Genomic DNA, 16,901 nt, shown 5'->3' with positions numbered 1-16,901 from the left:
GTAACCAGCCAAATCAAAGTAAAGACTAAAAATGAAAACCTGAAACACCCTCTTTACTTCTGAGAAAAGTGAATTATGCTAGGTATCTGTGTAAGGGCTTTTGGAAAGAACACTTGATGTTGAGTTTTTCATGTAAAATTTGGACCGTTTGAGCCCCACAAACTACCATCCAGCCCTCGTGTAGTGGGATGAAAGGACTCATTGGAAACCTCGCCAAATCACACAGATTATCTGGATGGATAGAATTCACTAGAAAGAAGTGGGAAAATAGCATTTCTTTTGTATTTTGGGTGAACGGCCCCTTTAAGAGTGCATATGCCGTGTAAGTTGATCTTGTCATTATGTTAAAATTAACCATGGGCAAAGCTAATCATCTTATACATGAAATCAGCTTTTGTGACTTTAATTAGATCAATCAAATGCAGGATTTCTCTGAAGCTTTCTTTGTGGCATCGTGTGTGTCAGTAAACAGACACGTGAATGGACGAATACACCACCTGTCTGCCCACACACACACACACACACACACACACACCTGCACACACACTCATCCCTCCCCCTGTACCCTGCAGGGTCAGTGTGATCTGTTGCGGGGAGCGAAGATGGACTCCCTGGACGCTCTGAGGCAGCTCGCTCTGGCCTGCGAGGCCTGTGGACTCACCTCCTCGTCCTCCTCGTCCTCCACCTCCTCGGCGGCGGAGCTCCACTACACCTCCCACCCTCTGGCCGGACGCCGGGGGAGCACACACGGCAACGGACGCATCTGACACCACCCCTCGGGTCCGGGACACTAACAGAAATCAGAAAAACAACCAACAAAGGAGGGAAGGGAGAGTCATTACTGAGGATTAATGAGATCGAGAGATGTGTGTGAGAGAGAGAAAGGAAGAAAAGGGAAAGGCCAAAGTGTAAAAGGGGCCAGAGGAGAGAGAGCTGGAAATAAAAAGAAGGAGTGTTTTCTTTCCAGTTAGGGTCCAATCCTTTATCCAGTGCAGAAAGAGTCTAGACGAGCCACTGGACCGGAGTGGAGTATCTGTTACAGTCTTACTGTGAGTTGATCAGTCGATCAGTGAAAGTCCAGCCTGCAAAACAGGCTTTTTCATGAATGTTCTTACTCTGTGACGGAAAAATACAAAACAAAGCGGCTCCTCCACGGGCCCTCGAACTTTTGAACTTCCTCACCGTCTTTCTGACAGAAAGACCTGTGACTCATTTTAAGTCAGTCCAGGGAGACGCGGACACCCGAGTCACTTGTGAGAACGGGGCTGATGTGAAGTCGGCGTTGACGGTTTTGCTCTCGCTCTCCCAGCGTCTCATTTCAAAGGCAGAGGAGAAAGAATGTGGACGGGATGGGATGTAATTAATCTCTGCCTCAGCATCTCAGCACATCCCCTGGGAAGGTGACAAGGCTCCCTCGTGTGTGTGTGTGTGTGTGTGTGTGTGTGTGTGTGTGTGTGGCACTGCAGATGGTTGAAAGTGTGGGCTGCTATAGGAGATTGACTGACATGAGCTGATTCCCAAAAAACACACACAAACACACACAGGTGGACAGCTACTGATTTTCAACTACCAAAGTACTTGGAACTGAGAAGATTTTTAAATTAACAACACTTTTTAGAATATATTTAAGTTTCATTTGCACTCCGGTAATTGATTCTTATTTTCCCTTGAAGGTTTTTAGTTTTCGGACACAACAGTCGTGAGTACAATGAAAACACAAACACAAAGTTTTTGGGTGATTAATCCCTCAAATTTCCTGTTATATAAAGAGAAAACTGAACATAAACACCAAAATCATCCATGTGTACCCGGTAGATCATTCATTCTGGTGCCACATGCCAACATTTTAGCTCAGTAGTTCCAAAGTGGGGTTCAGGGGCCACCAGGTGTCCTTGAGAATGTGGCAGGGGGTCCCCACTACAAAAGCAGGACTTTAATAATTTCATTTTTATAACACTTCCCAAGTTCAAGCAACATGGGAACGTGAAAGTGTGACTGCTAAAGTGATCCTAGTCTGACTTTGTCTATTCTGAAATAGGGGTCTGTGGCCTCTTGTGAATCTATTTTCGTTTGTCCGTGGTGTGGAAAAGTTTTAGCATCCCGGCTTTAGTAGGAAGCGTTATTCAGAGTAAGAAGGTTGATGTTTTTGTCCTAGAAATGTTACTGTTTTCTGTAGATGCTTTAGAAATATGCGTGTATGTTGTCACTCAATATAGGTGTTGTGGTCAGGTTTATTTTCAAGTGAGCAACCACCTTTTTGTCCGCTGTGCACTGATTTTCAGCTGTGCCCAAAACATTGCACTTATGTGGAAAAAGTAAACGCCTGCTAGTTGAAATTAGTGTGTTTTGTGCGTATAACAATGGGCAAATTTTTACAAGTGACCTAGATAAAAAAAAAAAAAAAAAACGCTAGACATGTAATCGTGAAGTACTTTCCGTTCAGCTTTAGACCTGAAGCGAGTTCTTCTGGTCACCTGCTGTCTCTGAGGGGAGCGAGGGCTAAAGTGTTATCATGGAGCACCACAGCGACCGATCCACCGGGACACGAGAATAACATGAAAAAACTTGAATGTACTAGAGAGACCACAGCAACACTGGCAACTCGTTCAATTTTAGAGGGAAGATTCCAAAACATGCTTATAATTTTATTTTATTATTATTTTTTTTTAAATCTTGTAAGTAACTAACATGTTTTGTCGGTGAGCTTCACTCTTGCTTGACAGATTTTTGGACCTAACGACTGACCTGAGCAAAATGTAACTGCTTCTACTTGAGTAAAACCTCCGCCTCTGTGGACACACTGCAAAAACTCAAAATACCAAGATTATTTGTCTTATTTCAAGTCAAAAATGTCTTATTACTAGTCAAAATATCTCATTACACTTAAAATAAGACATGATCACCTTAGAAGTAACTTGTCAATTGTCTCTTGTTTCAAGTGAAAATTTGCTTGAAACAAGTAAAAATTTGCTTGTTTCATTGGCAAAATTTGTTTCTTGTTTCTAGCTAATTTTCACGTATTTCAAGTGAATTTTCACTTTTTCCACTGTCAAATTTTGCCAATGAAACAAGCAAATTTTCACTTGTTTCATTTGTCACTTGAAACAAGTGAAAATTGTCTAAAGACAAGTTATTTCTGTGCTGATCATGTCTTATTTTAAGTGTAATGAGATATTTTGACTAGAAATAAGACATTTTTGACTTGAAATAAGACAAATAATCTTGGTAAGATTTTGCGTTTTTGCAGTGCAGATGCAACACATAGCCACTGTTTGAAATTATCCGAACAGGTTCCAGACCAGCAGAAGCACATACACGCACACACACACACACACACACACACATATGCATACACATGCCCTTATCTCCTCCACCGGTGACCTCTGACCCTGACAAGTCGGAGGCAGCTCGGAGAGGGGATGAAGGTAAGAGGAGGAGTGATGTCCAGAGGAGAAGAGAGGTTGTAACCGGAGAGGTCGGGTGCATTTATGTAGCTGCATGTCTGCTGGAGTGGGGATCACATAACATATCCTCATAACACAGGCATGCTCAGGGTCTGTGCATGTGTGTGTTTGTGTGTGAGGGGATCAGATTCCTTAAGTGTAAACCACTGGTGAAGTACATCATTCTTGGTTCAAGCAATAACAACAATATTGCTACGTTACACGGGAGTCATCGACGCTGCATAAGGACTGAAAGATGGTGGACTTCACTTTTTTTTTTTTTTTTTAACTCAGTGACACTGATGATAGATTTTTTTGAACTACAAAAAACGGTGTCGAGCCGGTGCTACAGTACCAGTCGCAGTTCATGGTTGTGCTTACTTGTACCAGTCATCGATGGTGTTCTTCTAGGCCTTTGACTCCACTGTAAATGTGTTTCTTGATAACAGAGGACAGCGGTTGGCTCTTGCTCTTTTAACTCAGCTTTTGTACCTGTATCTTGTATTCTTGTATCTTTTAATGCTGCCTTTGAACCAAACACAGGAGGAGCAACTCTGAACAACACATAGCACTAAACTAGCCTGATTTAAAAATAGCCGTTTGTCAGAAATAATAATAATAATAATAATAATAATAATGAGCACATCTGATACAGTTCTTAAATCAAAATGCAGTGCATCTGAGGTTTTTTTTTTTTTTTTTAAGAATTTATTTGAACAAATGCATTTTGTCGTATCTCTGCTATAAAACGCAGAGGCCGCTGAACAAAGCAGGTGTGTGGAATACAGGCAGCTCGACTGTTACCCAGCAGGAAAAGGGGTTTAACATATTTTGAATGTTTTGAATTCTGCTGTGTGAGGGAGGCGGGGAGGTGAGAAAAGAGGCTCGCAGATCACCAACACAAAGAGGAATGTTGAAACACGCTTTAATGTCGGTGCTGGCGTCGGTGATGGTGGTGTGGCACTACCCACTGAGGTGCTTGTGCGGTACTACTGTATGTGCTGGGTCGCATGCCCTGTTTTCGCATTCAGACAGCACCATTTTGTTGCCTTCGATCGCTCCACGTGTTCCCTTTGTCGTTCTTTCACGCCGTAATTACATCACTTCCTTCCTTCTTTCCTTATGCTCTCCCGTGTTTGCCCTCATTTCTTTTTCTTTCTCCGTCCTTTCCTCCATTTTTCCGCCCTCCTGGTGGGAAGATACAGAAACGATCTGCCTTGAGGACATTTACCTGCATGTTGCCCCCTGTGTGTCTGTAGGCATCCTTGAATCAGTGTAAAAGAAAAATAGCAAGAGATAGAAAGAGAGATATAAGGAAGGTAGGAATGCGGGAAGAGTCACTCACAGAGGGTTAAAGTGTGTGTGTGTGTGTGTGTGTGGGTGTTTGTGCATGTGTTTCGTTCACCTGCAGGGCTGTATAATTGGCTGTGAGAGATAGACGGAGTGACAGCACCTGCTGGTTTGAACTATTAATAACAAGCTGACTCATTGGAGGCCTCGGGGCGTGCGTACATGCTTGCGTGGATGTGTGTGTGTGTCATAATACCGCGGCGCCTCGATTCCTGGCCTGATCATGACCCGACGTTGTTCCACACGAGTTCTCCCACACTTGACTCACACATTTATGGATGCGCCGTCTTTGCCAAACCATTTGCCATGCTTTCTTTTAATTACAATGAAGAATACGGTGGTTTCCGAGGCTGTTTGGTCGGGTTCCGTTGAACCAGAGAGTCTCGGTTAAAAGAACAGTACACCCAAAATGCAAAAAAAAAAAACAAAAAGAAGAAGAAGAATTTTTTCACACTTACCCCAAGTCCATTCCTGTGTGATTTGGTGAGGTTTCCAGTTGCCTGCGATGTTCTTTGTCTCTTTTCGCCCCTATACAGTAAAGTTGAATGGATATTTTATTTGTGGATCTGAAACTGTACAAAATTTACATGTTAAAAACTCAGCAGCAACAATGACATGGATACCCGACATAATCCTTCAGGTGTAAAGGGTTTAATTTGCATCTGTCTTCTGCTAAACGACACCCACAAACTGTCTATCTGCTCTGAATTCCTGCTCCTTTTGGGGCAGATAGATTTGGTTTTCTTATATTCTTTAGGAGAAAATAGTTCTTTACAAAACTTGTTGATGATTATAAAGAGCTCCACTAACAAAAAGGGACATGGACGATCGTGTCAAACTGGAAACCTTGTCAAATCACACGGAAACACATCTGCATGGATAGATTGGGCAAGGAGTAAGAATTTCTTTTTGTATTTTGGATGAACTTCTGCTTCTTTTAAAACTGATTAACAACCACTGGGTGTATCTTCTCACAGAGATCCACTCACCTGCTGAGAGGATTTCTCTGCATTATTGATGGGCGCGCTTCAGTAAAACAAACCACAGTATTACTTTTCTGTGTTCCAGTTTACATGACCACCGACTTAAGGATGGCAAGTGGGTCAGGGGAGCGTGAGGGTGACGGGATTTTGACCTGAGGACATACGGAAATGGAAATGGAGGTCGCAGGGTTTACCTGTGGAGACGGAAGGGTCACGTTGCAGTAATTAGCTCGCTTCAGGTTATGTTAGACCTCTTCCATTGAACATACATTGAACAAAAAGACGCGCGGTGGCCGAGGCTCACCGCTCTGCTCCATAAAACTATCTCTCAGCACCGTACAGCACCTGAGCCACAAATCTGTAGTCTGCAGTTTTAGGTACGATGCCTTTCGTCCTCGCCTCCCCCTGTATCTCTTGACTCTATTTATACAGCTGTTTTTACACTTTGATTTTCCAGGGTACTATCCTGCTGACCCGATGTTCACTGTGCAGTATTGAAAAAATGAGTGTCAACCTCTGCAAAAAAAAAAAAAAAAAAAAAAAAAAAAAAAAAAATTAAAAAAAAGCACTGTGGTCAGCCGCAACTGTGCTTTTACTACGGTGTATCTGACTTGTAGCCCAATACTGCACCCTGCTCCTTGGAGTGGGGGCTCGTCTACTACCCAGTGTCCTTTAAAGTGGAACAAAGTCGTGTGTCTGCTTCTGATGTTACTGTGAGTTTCACTAATGGGAGCAGGGTGCTGAAGTGGGGTGCATAGTATCTCTTGAACCCATGTGTCTTAACCTCGAGCTGACTCTCTCTCTCTCTGCTCTTCAGTGTGTGATGCTACCTATCTTTGCAGACCTGCGGTGAAATAGCAACCAAAATTCTCCCAGTTACTTGGAGAGCTGTTTTTTGACGGGGCGGTCCCGCAAAACGTCAAGTATTTGAGGGGGTTTTTAGGTGCCGTGCGACCCCCGGCGTCTGCAGTATCTGTGTTGGCCTGTGTCTACACCGCTGACCTTCTTAATCCAGTGTTGTTCCTTCCACTGTGCTCACTGTTACTGTATGTCTTTGTAAAAATAGAAAAAAATAATAATAACGGTAAAAAAGAGAAGTATTTATTGAGGTGTGTTTTAAAACTATAAAGGAATATTATTAATTAAACGGACCTCGCTTTTATTTTAAAAAGCTAGTGTGTTTTCTATCTGACAAATAATCAAATGTAACAAGACTGTGTATCCCGGACTAAAAATAAAGCTATCTTTTACTGACCAAACACCCTTGTCGCGTCCACTTGATCTTCCTGTCGCTCTTATTTGCTTTAAATAATCATTTATGTTTGTACTAACAGTGAAATATCATACATTTAGTGGTAAAACCTTTCTACTCTCATAACTGCCACTGCCAGGGCCAGAGATGTTCACAAAAGTGGAGTTCCACCGGATTACCAGTAGGCGGAGCCAAATATCAAGCTATTTTCTGTAGGGTGACAATCAGTGATTTATGGCTTTAATCTGGTATGTGGATTGCAGGCTAAAGAACATTTCTTCGCAGCACCACTGTGCCATGAAAATGCGGTGACTCTAAATCCACCATTTCCTTCTCTCTCTCTCTTTTTTTTTATTGGATTGGCATGGTATTGGCTGTTAAATTTCCTCTCTAAATGTATATTCTGTATAATTCTACGTCTGTATTACATTCTATATTTGCATCGATATGTAAATCTCATCATTTAAATGCCCTGCTATACATTATGACACCAGAAATATGTGAAACCCATTTGAAATCAATTATTATCACTTCAAAAATAGGTCAGCCGGATTTATGTTTTTTTTTTTTTTTTTTTTTTTTTTCTGTTTGTTGAAAGATAGTTTTTTGGACATGAGGCGATGATTTTAATCTGAACTATTTAATGATGAACTGGTTCCCATACTCCCCTTTTCCTCAGACATGAATCGTGCACTGAGATGAACATCTTTGCTTTGTAGTTTATATCATTGCCCTCGAAGCTGAATGCACTCAGGTTTCTAGGGCACAAGTGTGTCCTATAGCATCTTTACCTTCCTCTCTGGGTGGGTGAATCCTAGGTGGTGATGTAAGGATTGTCTCCACCAGATTACAGGAGGTGGATATGATTACAACGGCGCGGCCTCTAGATGGAGACATCCTGTTTTGGCTGGTTTGTTGACTTGTGCTGTTCACATATCACCCAATAAAAGCATCAACATGTCTGGCTGGCTATGAGACAAAAGTGCATACAGCGGATGGCCGGATGTGCCTATCAATCCTATGAGTTGTTGTCGCTTATTTGAGATGAAGGACAGTAAAGTCTCTATATCTGTATCTGCGCCAACGCCACCCCCCCCGACTCCCTCCCTCAGGAGGTGTTAGGCAGCAGATGGGAGGTGATGGAACTGTGTGGTAGTGGAGGCGGAGACATGACAAGCTGTCAGGCACTAATGCAGGCTAACATCTGGAGGTTGTTGGCCACATCAGTCCATGCCTGCTGGCAGGGGCCTCTAGCCCGGGGCCAGAAGCCACCCAGAGGGGGATACAACCTGGGCCAAACCTGAGCGGGGAAGCAGCAGCAGCAACGGGTTCAAGGGATGGTGGTGGCAAAGGCAGGAGTCACTTTGCTTTGAACTATACAGTGAAAGATAAAATATGGCGTATGGTGTGTTTTATGAATTATTGGATGTTAGATTAGGATTACAACATTGAACCTGGTTCAAGCAGGTGGTCATTGTGCATTTATAGGCCTCAAACATGGATTTCAGCTATGAAAATGGAGCTGTGCATCTGCAGCCATTATCAGGCTTCTCTCCCAGTGTATTTATCATGATAAACGGCTGTGACAAACTACAAATAAACCATCATAAAGCATCGTAGGTGAGTGGGTGGTGCAGGCATGACTACATGCACAGCGGGATAATACAGGGCCTGTTAAAACTGGCAACCAGGAGTGGCACTGTGCTATTAGAGCCTCCTGGTTTTATTTTAGCTCGCCTTGAGCTTCCAAGGAGCAAGCGCCTCTTCTGCTTTAATTACAGCCCTCACCCAGAGGCAATTTCATCGTGATTGAGGCGAGGAAAAAAAGATCACCTCTTAAAAGTCTCTAAATTGCATCTTATTTGTCCATCTTTTAACTAACAACAAAAGGAAGGCTGACAATGGCACTGCATGTTTCTGCCTCTCATAGTGACTAATTATACCCCAGACATTATCTGGGCTGTATTAAAGATGGCACCCAGGAGATGACAAGGGAAGCTTTGATGGAAAAGTTTAGGCAGAAAGAGTTTTTTTTTTTCTTCTTTCTTTTCTTCTATGGAAACCTTGGCTTCTCCTTCCTGATACAAATAGTTTTTAAGATTTATTCAATCTGATTGTTTCTATGTTTTCCATCAGTGGGACCGCAATGGGTTTGCTCCTCATTGCCAGTTTTAAGATTTAATTTGATCTTTTTCTTTCTTTCTTTTTCTTTCCTTTCTTTCTTTCTTTCTTTCTTTCTTTCTGCATCACCATATCAAATCCTCACTGCCCTCCATATAAACGAGAGAGGAGATTGTGTTGGCAGCAGTAAAACTGATAGGCCTATGACATGAAACGAGCCCTTTCCCCTCTTTTATCACCCAACTAAGTCCAATCTCTCCCCCTTAAGTGCTAAAATTCACAACAGTCTGGCAGTCACGGGAAATGATTTTTATTGGCTGAACCCCGAGATCAGTTTCCTGAACCTGGGATGTCCGCGGATGCAAAGAACAAGGTCCCATCAGGACGCCTCATCTATCAAATCATGCTCTATTGTGTGCAGTGCAGAGAAGTTAGATGGAGAGCAAAGTACCTGGGTGATTATACTCACCAGGATCACTTTTGCACCTCTTTGACCCCTCCCATTTCCTAGGTGCGGGATAACCCCCCCTCCCTCTGCTGCTTGGTTGGTGAGATACCTGAGCAATCAGACGCCACCCCGAGAGACATTGTATTATAATCACTCCCATTCACTACACACTACGGAGTTGAGCACTACTTTTCTCTATTATCCAGCCAAATCATCCCACGTCCGCTACGCTTTTTCATTTGTTATTTGCTCAGTTGATTGCTCGCTGCGGGCTCAGTCAATCAATCACACAGTTAGTCAGCAAGTCAGTCAGATAGTGAGTCAGTGAGTGAGTCAGTCAATCAATCGGTTAGCCAGTCGGTGCATCAGTCAGCCACTCAAACACACACACACACACACACACACACACACACAGTCGCACACACACTCCTCTAGCTACCAGTTACCGGTTGCTGTTAATGGCCTGTGCTGCTTTAATTGGTTCCTAAACGCTGTAAGCAGGTTTCCCACTGTGTGCTTAATGAACAGGTAGCACTGCATGATTACAGCAATCTAAACCCCCCCACCTTACTGTTACAGAGACCCATCGCACACACACACACACACACACACACACACACACACACACACACACTTACACAGAGACACACAGACACACACACACGCACGCACGCACACGTGTGCACAAACATAAAACTGCACACACACTGTTCCCGGTCCCATACGTAAATGGACAGAGGCAATTTGAGAGGCTCCTGTGCACTGCAGGATGCTGGGTAAATTAGAGACGAGGACGAGAGGGAGAGAGGGATAGGCGAGGGAGAAAACAAAAGAAAATGAGAGGTGCTCTTTCACTCATTGTGGCAGATGAGCGGGGAAAATGATTACTGGCTTATGAAGGCAAAGAGGAGGATGAATCATTTCATATTTGCTGAGTGTTTGTGTGTACAGTGTGTGTGTGTTATTTGTGTGTGTATGTATGTGCGGAGAGGGGAGTGGTACTGTCGCTGAGATGTTTCTCTTCTTTGTCACATCTTATTGTACTTGACATCCGTAAAATATCCACCATCCTCTCTTTTTTTTATTTATTTTTTCTTCACTGTTGATTTTCGCCCCCACTCGTCAAGTTAGTCCAACAGTTCTCAGGGGTCACTTGAGAGATGATTTGGCCTCCATTCCTCTGCTGCCTGTCCTTTCCTTTCCTTTCCTTTCCTTTCCTTTCCTTTCCTTTCCTTTCCTTTCCTTTCCTTTCCTTTCCTTTCCTTTCCTTCCTTTCCTTTCCTTTCCTTTCCTTTCCTTTCCTTTCCTTTCCCTTCCCTTCCTCTTGTATCCCTCCTCCATCTGTCAGGCCTTGTCTATCCTGAGGCGTGGAGTCCGAAGCTCCTCTTCTCAGTCCACTGATGATGATGCGGGGCGACAGCCACCTCTCTCTCTCTTTCCGACATGACGACACACACACACAAACACACACACTCACACACACACAGACACACCTACTTACCACCTACGCAAACACATGGGACAGAGTGGGCGGAAAGAGTAGAAACAGAGGTGGGTCTCATTGGAGACCTGTATATATGTACGGCTGGGTGGCAAACCTCATATTGTTTACATATTTGTTCAAACATGTGCCAGTTCCTCGGTAATCCTCCCCATGCCGTTCCCCCTCCTACACATGTATATAAACAGGCAGGCAAAGTGGGTGAGGGGGAGTCACTCGGCCTCTGCCAGATGCCCTCTGTAAATTAGTGGAAAGCCCTCGTAGGGGCGTCGGGCGTCCTGGCTCGCCCGTCCCGGAGGATGCAATCAGGGTGTCCCCAGAGGACGGGTGAGGAAGGGGTGAGGGAGGGAGAGGCTCTGGTCTGTATGTGCCTGGTGCTGACACCGAGGAGCCGGGGGTCTAATTCATTAAACCAGCCTTCTAATATAAACAGCCATTCATTTCGCTCCCTGACACTGGGCCGTCTGGACAATGTGAAGAGCCCCAATAGAGCTGCCATGCGCTGCTGTTTGTGTGTGGTGTGTGTATTTGTGCGCGAGAGAAAGAGCGCCGAAGGCCGGCTGTTTGTGTGTACGAGGTCTCGGAGAGCCTCTGGGTCCCAGGCAGGTACAGTGAGGCTAACCAGAGGCTTTGGCGGACCTCACCACGGTTCACAGAGAAACTGAAATGCACATCTTAGTTTAACGTTACAGTTGGATGCATGGGAGAATTAATCTACCCCGTACTAATTCTATGGTAAAGGAGGCGATATCAAGATGCTGCTGACATACAGTGAGCATGTGGGCTTAAGTGCTGGAAGCGAACCTGCACCGCTCTCGAAATGTGGAGAAAGTATCTGCATGTTTCAGCGGCGCTGGTGAGTAACTTTACAATTGCCTGACTGCAAAAATTTGTCACAGATGGTAAAAAAACACCACAGTAATTAGATAAAACACAAGTAAAAAGATAACTACTCTTCAGAGAACTTGACTGGGGGAACAAAAGGTTGATTGAAAACATGCAAGTAACTACACGTGCAATACGCCGCTTAAACTGTCTTGAAACTTCACGTTTCATTGGATATTAGAATTCCTCAGATATGCCATAGATGCATTTGTGATCCCGTAAAAAGAGTCCTTAAAAAGACGGACAAAATGATTTGAAACATACCTGTGCACAAATGTGGCCATATATTCTTTTAAACCCCACCTCCACACACACACACACACACACTACTTCACAGTCAAGATCTCCCGTGGAGTCAAATTGCCCAGATCAATCTCCCCATCATTTACGCTTAGCTCCATTTCTTCTCTTGCTTTTTTTTTTTTTTTTTTATGAAATTATGCATATTTTCCTTTGTTAATGTTAGAGGACAGAAAGAGAGAAAAAAGATGAAAGCGACTCAGATTGCTCAAAGTGAGGAGTGAGGAGAGAAAGTGAAGGAGGAGTTGATGAGGAGGGAGTAGGTATTTAGAGATAATGATGTACTATGACAAGCAATCATGAAGACGCAGGCATGTGAAAAGCTAGATGTCTTTCCTCCTGGACTTCATCTTTAATACTCTCGCACTTTGCAATGAGCGCAAGGTGTTTTGAAAAGCATGTCTCTTAAACTTAAAACAACTAAAAAATAATGGTCAGAGTTTTCCGACACAATTTATAAATGGGGGGAGAAAATTGATTTGAGTTGAATCGAATGAAATGAAATGTAAATGTAAATGTGTTGCGTCAAATGGATCTCGCCACAATACACTTCAGTGTTTTTGGCTCATCTGTGGGAGGCAGATAGATTTCCACTGACCAAGTGCTCAGCTCGCTGTTATTTAAGGACACGTTGACAGTAGACGCCGTCGTCGACAACAGACAGCCTGAACACACCCACTGACACTGATACTGGATGTGGAATGTGGGTTTTATGGGCCCAGAAGACAAATATACACACACATGCGCGTGCACACTTGCTCATACATGGCGTACGCACGCACACACACACACACACACACACCCATCCGTGCAAGCATGCAAGCACACGCCCACCCAAACACCCACACACAAACACACACAAAAACACATGCACCTAGGTATCTGTGACCACTAATTGTGTCTGGCCAGTGCCGTCCCTAGCAGCCAGGGTCATGGGAGTGCTGTGGTAGAGGACAGGGTAGCCATTGCGGTAACCTCTTAAACATAGCTTACCCTGAGGCCTGTTATTACCCTGAGAAACTATCATCTTTTTCTCCTCAAAACCGGCCTGCTCAGTCAATTTAATGAACCAGGCATTCCAATGGAGGGAAATGAGCAACAGCTCCCACAGTCCCACACAGCACCAGCAATTAATGGTTCTAGACAACAACCTCCGGGAAAGAGACAGGGATTTTCTGCAGTAACTGGGTTTATCCTGACAGTGCTGCACAGTGTTATTATCGCCGGTCTCGCTGTTGTTTCTCTTTGTTCAGCCTTTGTTCCTTCTTATTTATCCCCTCTGTTCTTTTCAGCTGCACTTACAGGTTATTTTGGCCCATATTTGACCCGTTTATCACTGAGGAGGATCTTTACGGTGTGTGTGTGTGAGGTGATAGACAAAATAAAGTCCAAGCTGTGGTTAGGTGTAAAAATGACTGTAACTGCGTTGTTGTGATTCAGGATTTTGGCTCTTAAAAATCACTCTCTGGCCAGAAATCTGTTTAAGAATAAAAACTCACCCTACACCCTCACCTTCACTCTCATTTCACTGTGAATCTATGAAAGCAAATGAAAAATGTTTGCTAGAGTATATCAGCTTTCTCTCTGTTGTGAGAATGCGACTTTACCAGCCACAATCAGTGGTTTCAAAGTGGGATCCGGGAAGCCCCAGGTGTCCTTAAGAGGCTTCCAGGGAGGCCCTCAGCGATGTAAGGAATAGTTTAACTTCACTATAATCTAATTAACCAGAAATTGTTTTCAGTACAAGAACATGCATGAGTGATTAAACATAACCTCACCACTTTGAATCTACTGGTCAGTGTTCAAGTATGGCATCCAAACAATTTAATAAACAAACCAAATGATCTTTTCATGTCAGGGTCCCTTGGGCAAAATCCCCTTCAAACATGTGCGTCTGGAGCACTTGAACTTGAAATTGTTTTGAATATTCTGCGATTTCAATGATGATGTGAATTCAAACACCATAAAAATCACAACACAAAGCAACAGCTCCCACTGCTCGGCGTCGATTTGACGTTTGTCATGTTGGAATGAATTTCCCGTGTAGCTTTCAGCTTATTATCTGTTGCTTGAAGACTGAACCACGAGCTGGGTGACAGGACAGCTTTTAACTTTTCTTTTTTTCTCCTCTCAAGGACTCCCCCCGTCTGCCTGTTGACTTGAATTAGTCTCCTGTTGCCTTTATTAGCAGCAGCGGTGGAATCAGAGAAGGCTGTCTGCGTGGATCGTGGAGGAAGGAAGAGGTGGGGGGGGGGCGGGCGACCGCTAAGTGCCTCACGTCTGATCTCTGATGGGGGTCATGAGGTCGCAGCTCTGCCTCACCCTGATGACTTGTGACATCGCCTGGACCGAAACCACACACGCATGCATGCACACCACACACACACACACACACACACACACACACTCAAACACAGGGTTTGGATTAAAGGCCGTATATATCTACAACCTCAGGGACTATTGATACATTTCACTCATGCGCAAGCACTCTTATGTGACTTCAATTTTGCTAAAAAAAAAAAAAAAAAAAAAATCATTTACCTTTTTGAAGAAAAAAAGAACACTTCAGTTTCTTTGAGACAAAAATCATTAGGATTTTGAACAACAGTGATTAACCATTAAATACTTTTGGAAAAGCACTCACAAATAATTTAATGGGTCATCATATTGTCACAATCCCTGTCTGGTGTAATGTTGAGAATCAGAATCAGAATTAGAAATACTTTATTGATACTTTATTGATTGAGGGGTGATTGTGTATTGAGTTCCCTAGTGCAGTGTGGGCGTGCCCCTGTCTCTCTCCCTCCCTGCACACCTGCCAGTCCCCGCTGGATCATTGCTTGCTCGGCCTTGAAGCCTTCAGCCATCCAGCCACCTTCCTCACATTTCCAGTCGTCGACATTTGCGTTCAGCCAGATACAGCTGCACGACGGAGTGATCCGGCCAGCAGGAACGCAGCAGAGATTCACTCGGTCCTCACAGTTGTCTGTGCCTCCTGTCAAGCCCTGTGCTCCTCTGTGTTTCCTCGCTGCTCTGGCCACCTGTGACCGAGCGTCCACTGTCCCAGCTCCTGGTGATTCAGCCTCTGCAGCTCCTGGTCTCTGCCCCGTGTGTTCCTCAGGGGTTCTGCCCCTGTTTGTTTCCTTGAAGGGTCCTGTTAGTAAGTAAGTAAGTAAGTAAGTAAAATTTTATTTATATAGCGCCCTTCACAGTACGAATACACAGAGTGCCTTACAGTAAAAAACAGATAAAACAGAAGAGTCAGGTGACCGTCAACATCATTATCTATATCGACATCATCACCAACAACAACAGCAACAAAACATCATCAATAACAAAGCCATCGCAGTGTATGAGAGGCAGTGCGACATAAGGTGCAAGTGCAATTTTTCACCAGCAAGAAAGAAAAGACATATGGGTTTTAAGCTGCTTTCTAAAGCTCTCCACGGACTGGGCAGCTCTCAGAGCCTGAGGAGGCGAGTTCCAGAGGCGCGGTGCTACTGCTGCAAAGGCCCGATCACCTTTAGTTTGTAGTTTATTGATAAAATATTTACTGTTCTGCTCATCCTCTTGTTCCTGCCTGCAGTCTCAAGCCAAGCCCTTTGTTTCTCCTCCTTGTTTCACCTCCTCTGCCTGTCTGGTGCTCCATGTGTGCCGCTCATCTCCTCCTGATGCTCTCTCCCCTCCTGGGTTGACTCCTGGTGACCCAGCAGATAGGGGCGGTGCTGTCATGATCTCCTTCTGGCCTGCTGTTCCTGTAGTGTCTCCCAGTGTTGTGATGTGGTTGTGTCTCTCTGTGTCTCTCTTGTTTCACACCTGCCAGCCATCTCCATGTCACCACTCTGCCTCATAAACCCGGCACCAGCCACCAGCGGTTTGCTCTGCCGTGAAGCCCTCAGCCACACCAGCCGGTCATGGCAGCCAACCAGCCCACTTCAGCCAGCTAGCCGCCATCTCACTTTCCCAGCCTGTTTATCAACAAACCTGGGTCTCACCACACCTGCCTGTCTGGGTCTACTTTTGGGTTAAGCGAGCTACAGCCTCGTGACACAAAGCTTAGAGTTATGGTGGTCTCTTTCTAATTGCGTGATCAATTGGGGGAAGTGGAGCTCAGAACACTGTTTTACTGCATATAACAGGTCTAACTTTGCTCACAAATTATGTCTCAGACGTATGTTTCAAAATAAAATTCAAGTAAAGGAATATTCAAAAATTATACAAGTAGAAGTAAGTAAAATGGAAGATTTTTTTCTTCCCTGAAAAAATATAGAGAATCAACATTAAAAGGAAAACTTGTATAGTAGCAAGTAGATAGATAGATAGATAGATAGATAGATAGATCCAGAATTTCCAGAATTTCCCTAGTTGGGATCAATAAAGTATATCTATCTATCTATCTATCTATCTATCTAAGTACAGTAACTGGAGTATGTGAAGTTACTTTTCACCTCTGCTTTGAGTAATACACCAAGTTTTTTTTCCCCATTAACTTGTACCTGGTAATTGGAAATTAGATACAGCTAAAAATTACTGCACAGCAGATGAATATGTGGTTGCTCACTTTAAAAGAATCCAAAAATAAGCCTGGCAACATCAGCTATATTGAATTCAAATTCTG

The 16,901-nt window shown here is 43.9% G+C and overlaps 1 protein-coding gene across 1 annotated transcript in view; it reads left to right on the top strand.

Moving 5' to 3' along the window:
• plcl1 (phospholipase C like 1) overlaps positions 1-2,800 on the top strand; it is a 77,760-nt gene extending 74,960 nt beyond the window's left edge. Inside the window, exon 12 of the mRNA XM_030081020.1 lies at positions 573-2,800. Coding sequence (XP_029936880.1) covers positions 573-767 — 195 coding nt within the window. The 3' untranslated portion in view covers positions 768-2,800. The remainder of the gene's footprint in view (positions 1-572) is intronic.
• The last annotated feature ends 14,101 nt before the right edge of the window (positions 2,801-16,901 follow it).

This window comes from Myripristis murdjan, chromosome 21 (genome assembly GCF_902150065.1).
Source record: "Myripristis murdjan chromosome 21, fMyrMur1.1, whole genome shotgun sequence".
In the NCBI taxonomy this organism is placed as follows: Eukaryota; Metazoa; Chordata; class Actinopteri; order Holocentriformes; family Holocentridae; genus Myripristis; species Myripristis murdjan.
The sequence above is the reverse complement of the archived record's forward strand: the minus strand, read 5'-3'. Positions and strand labels throughout refer to the sequence as shown.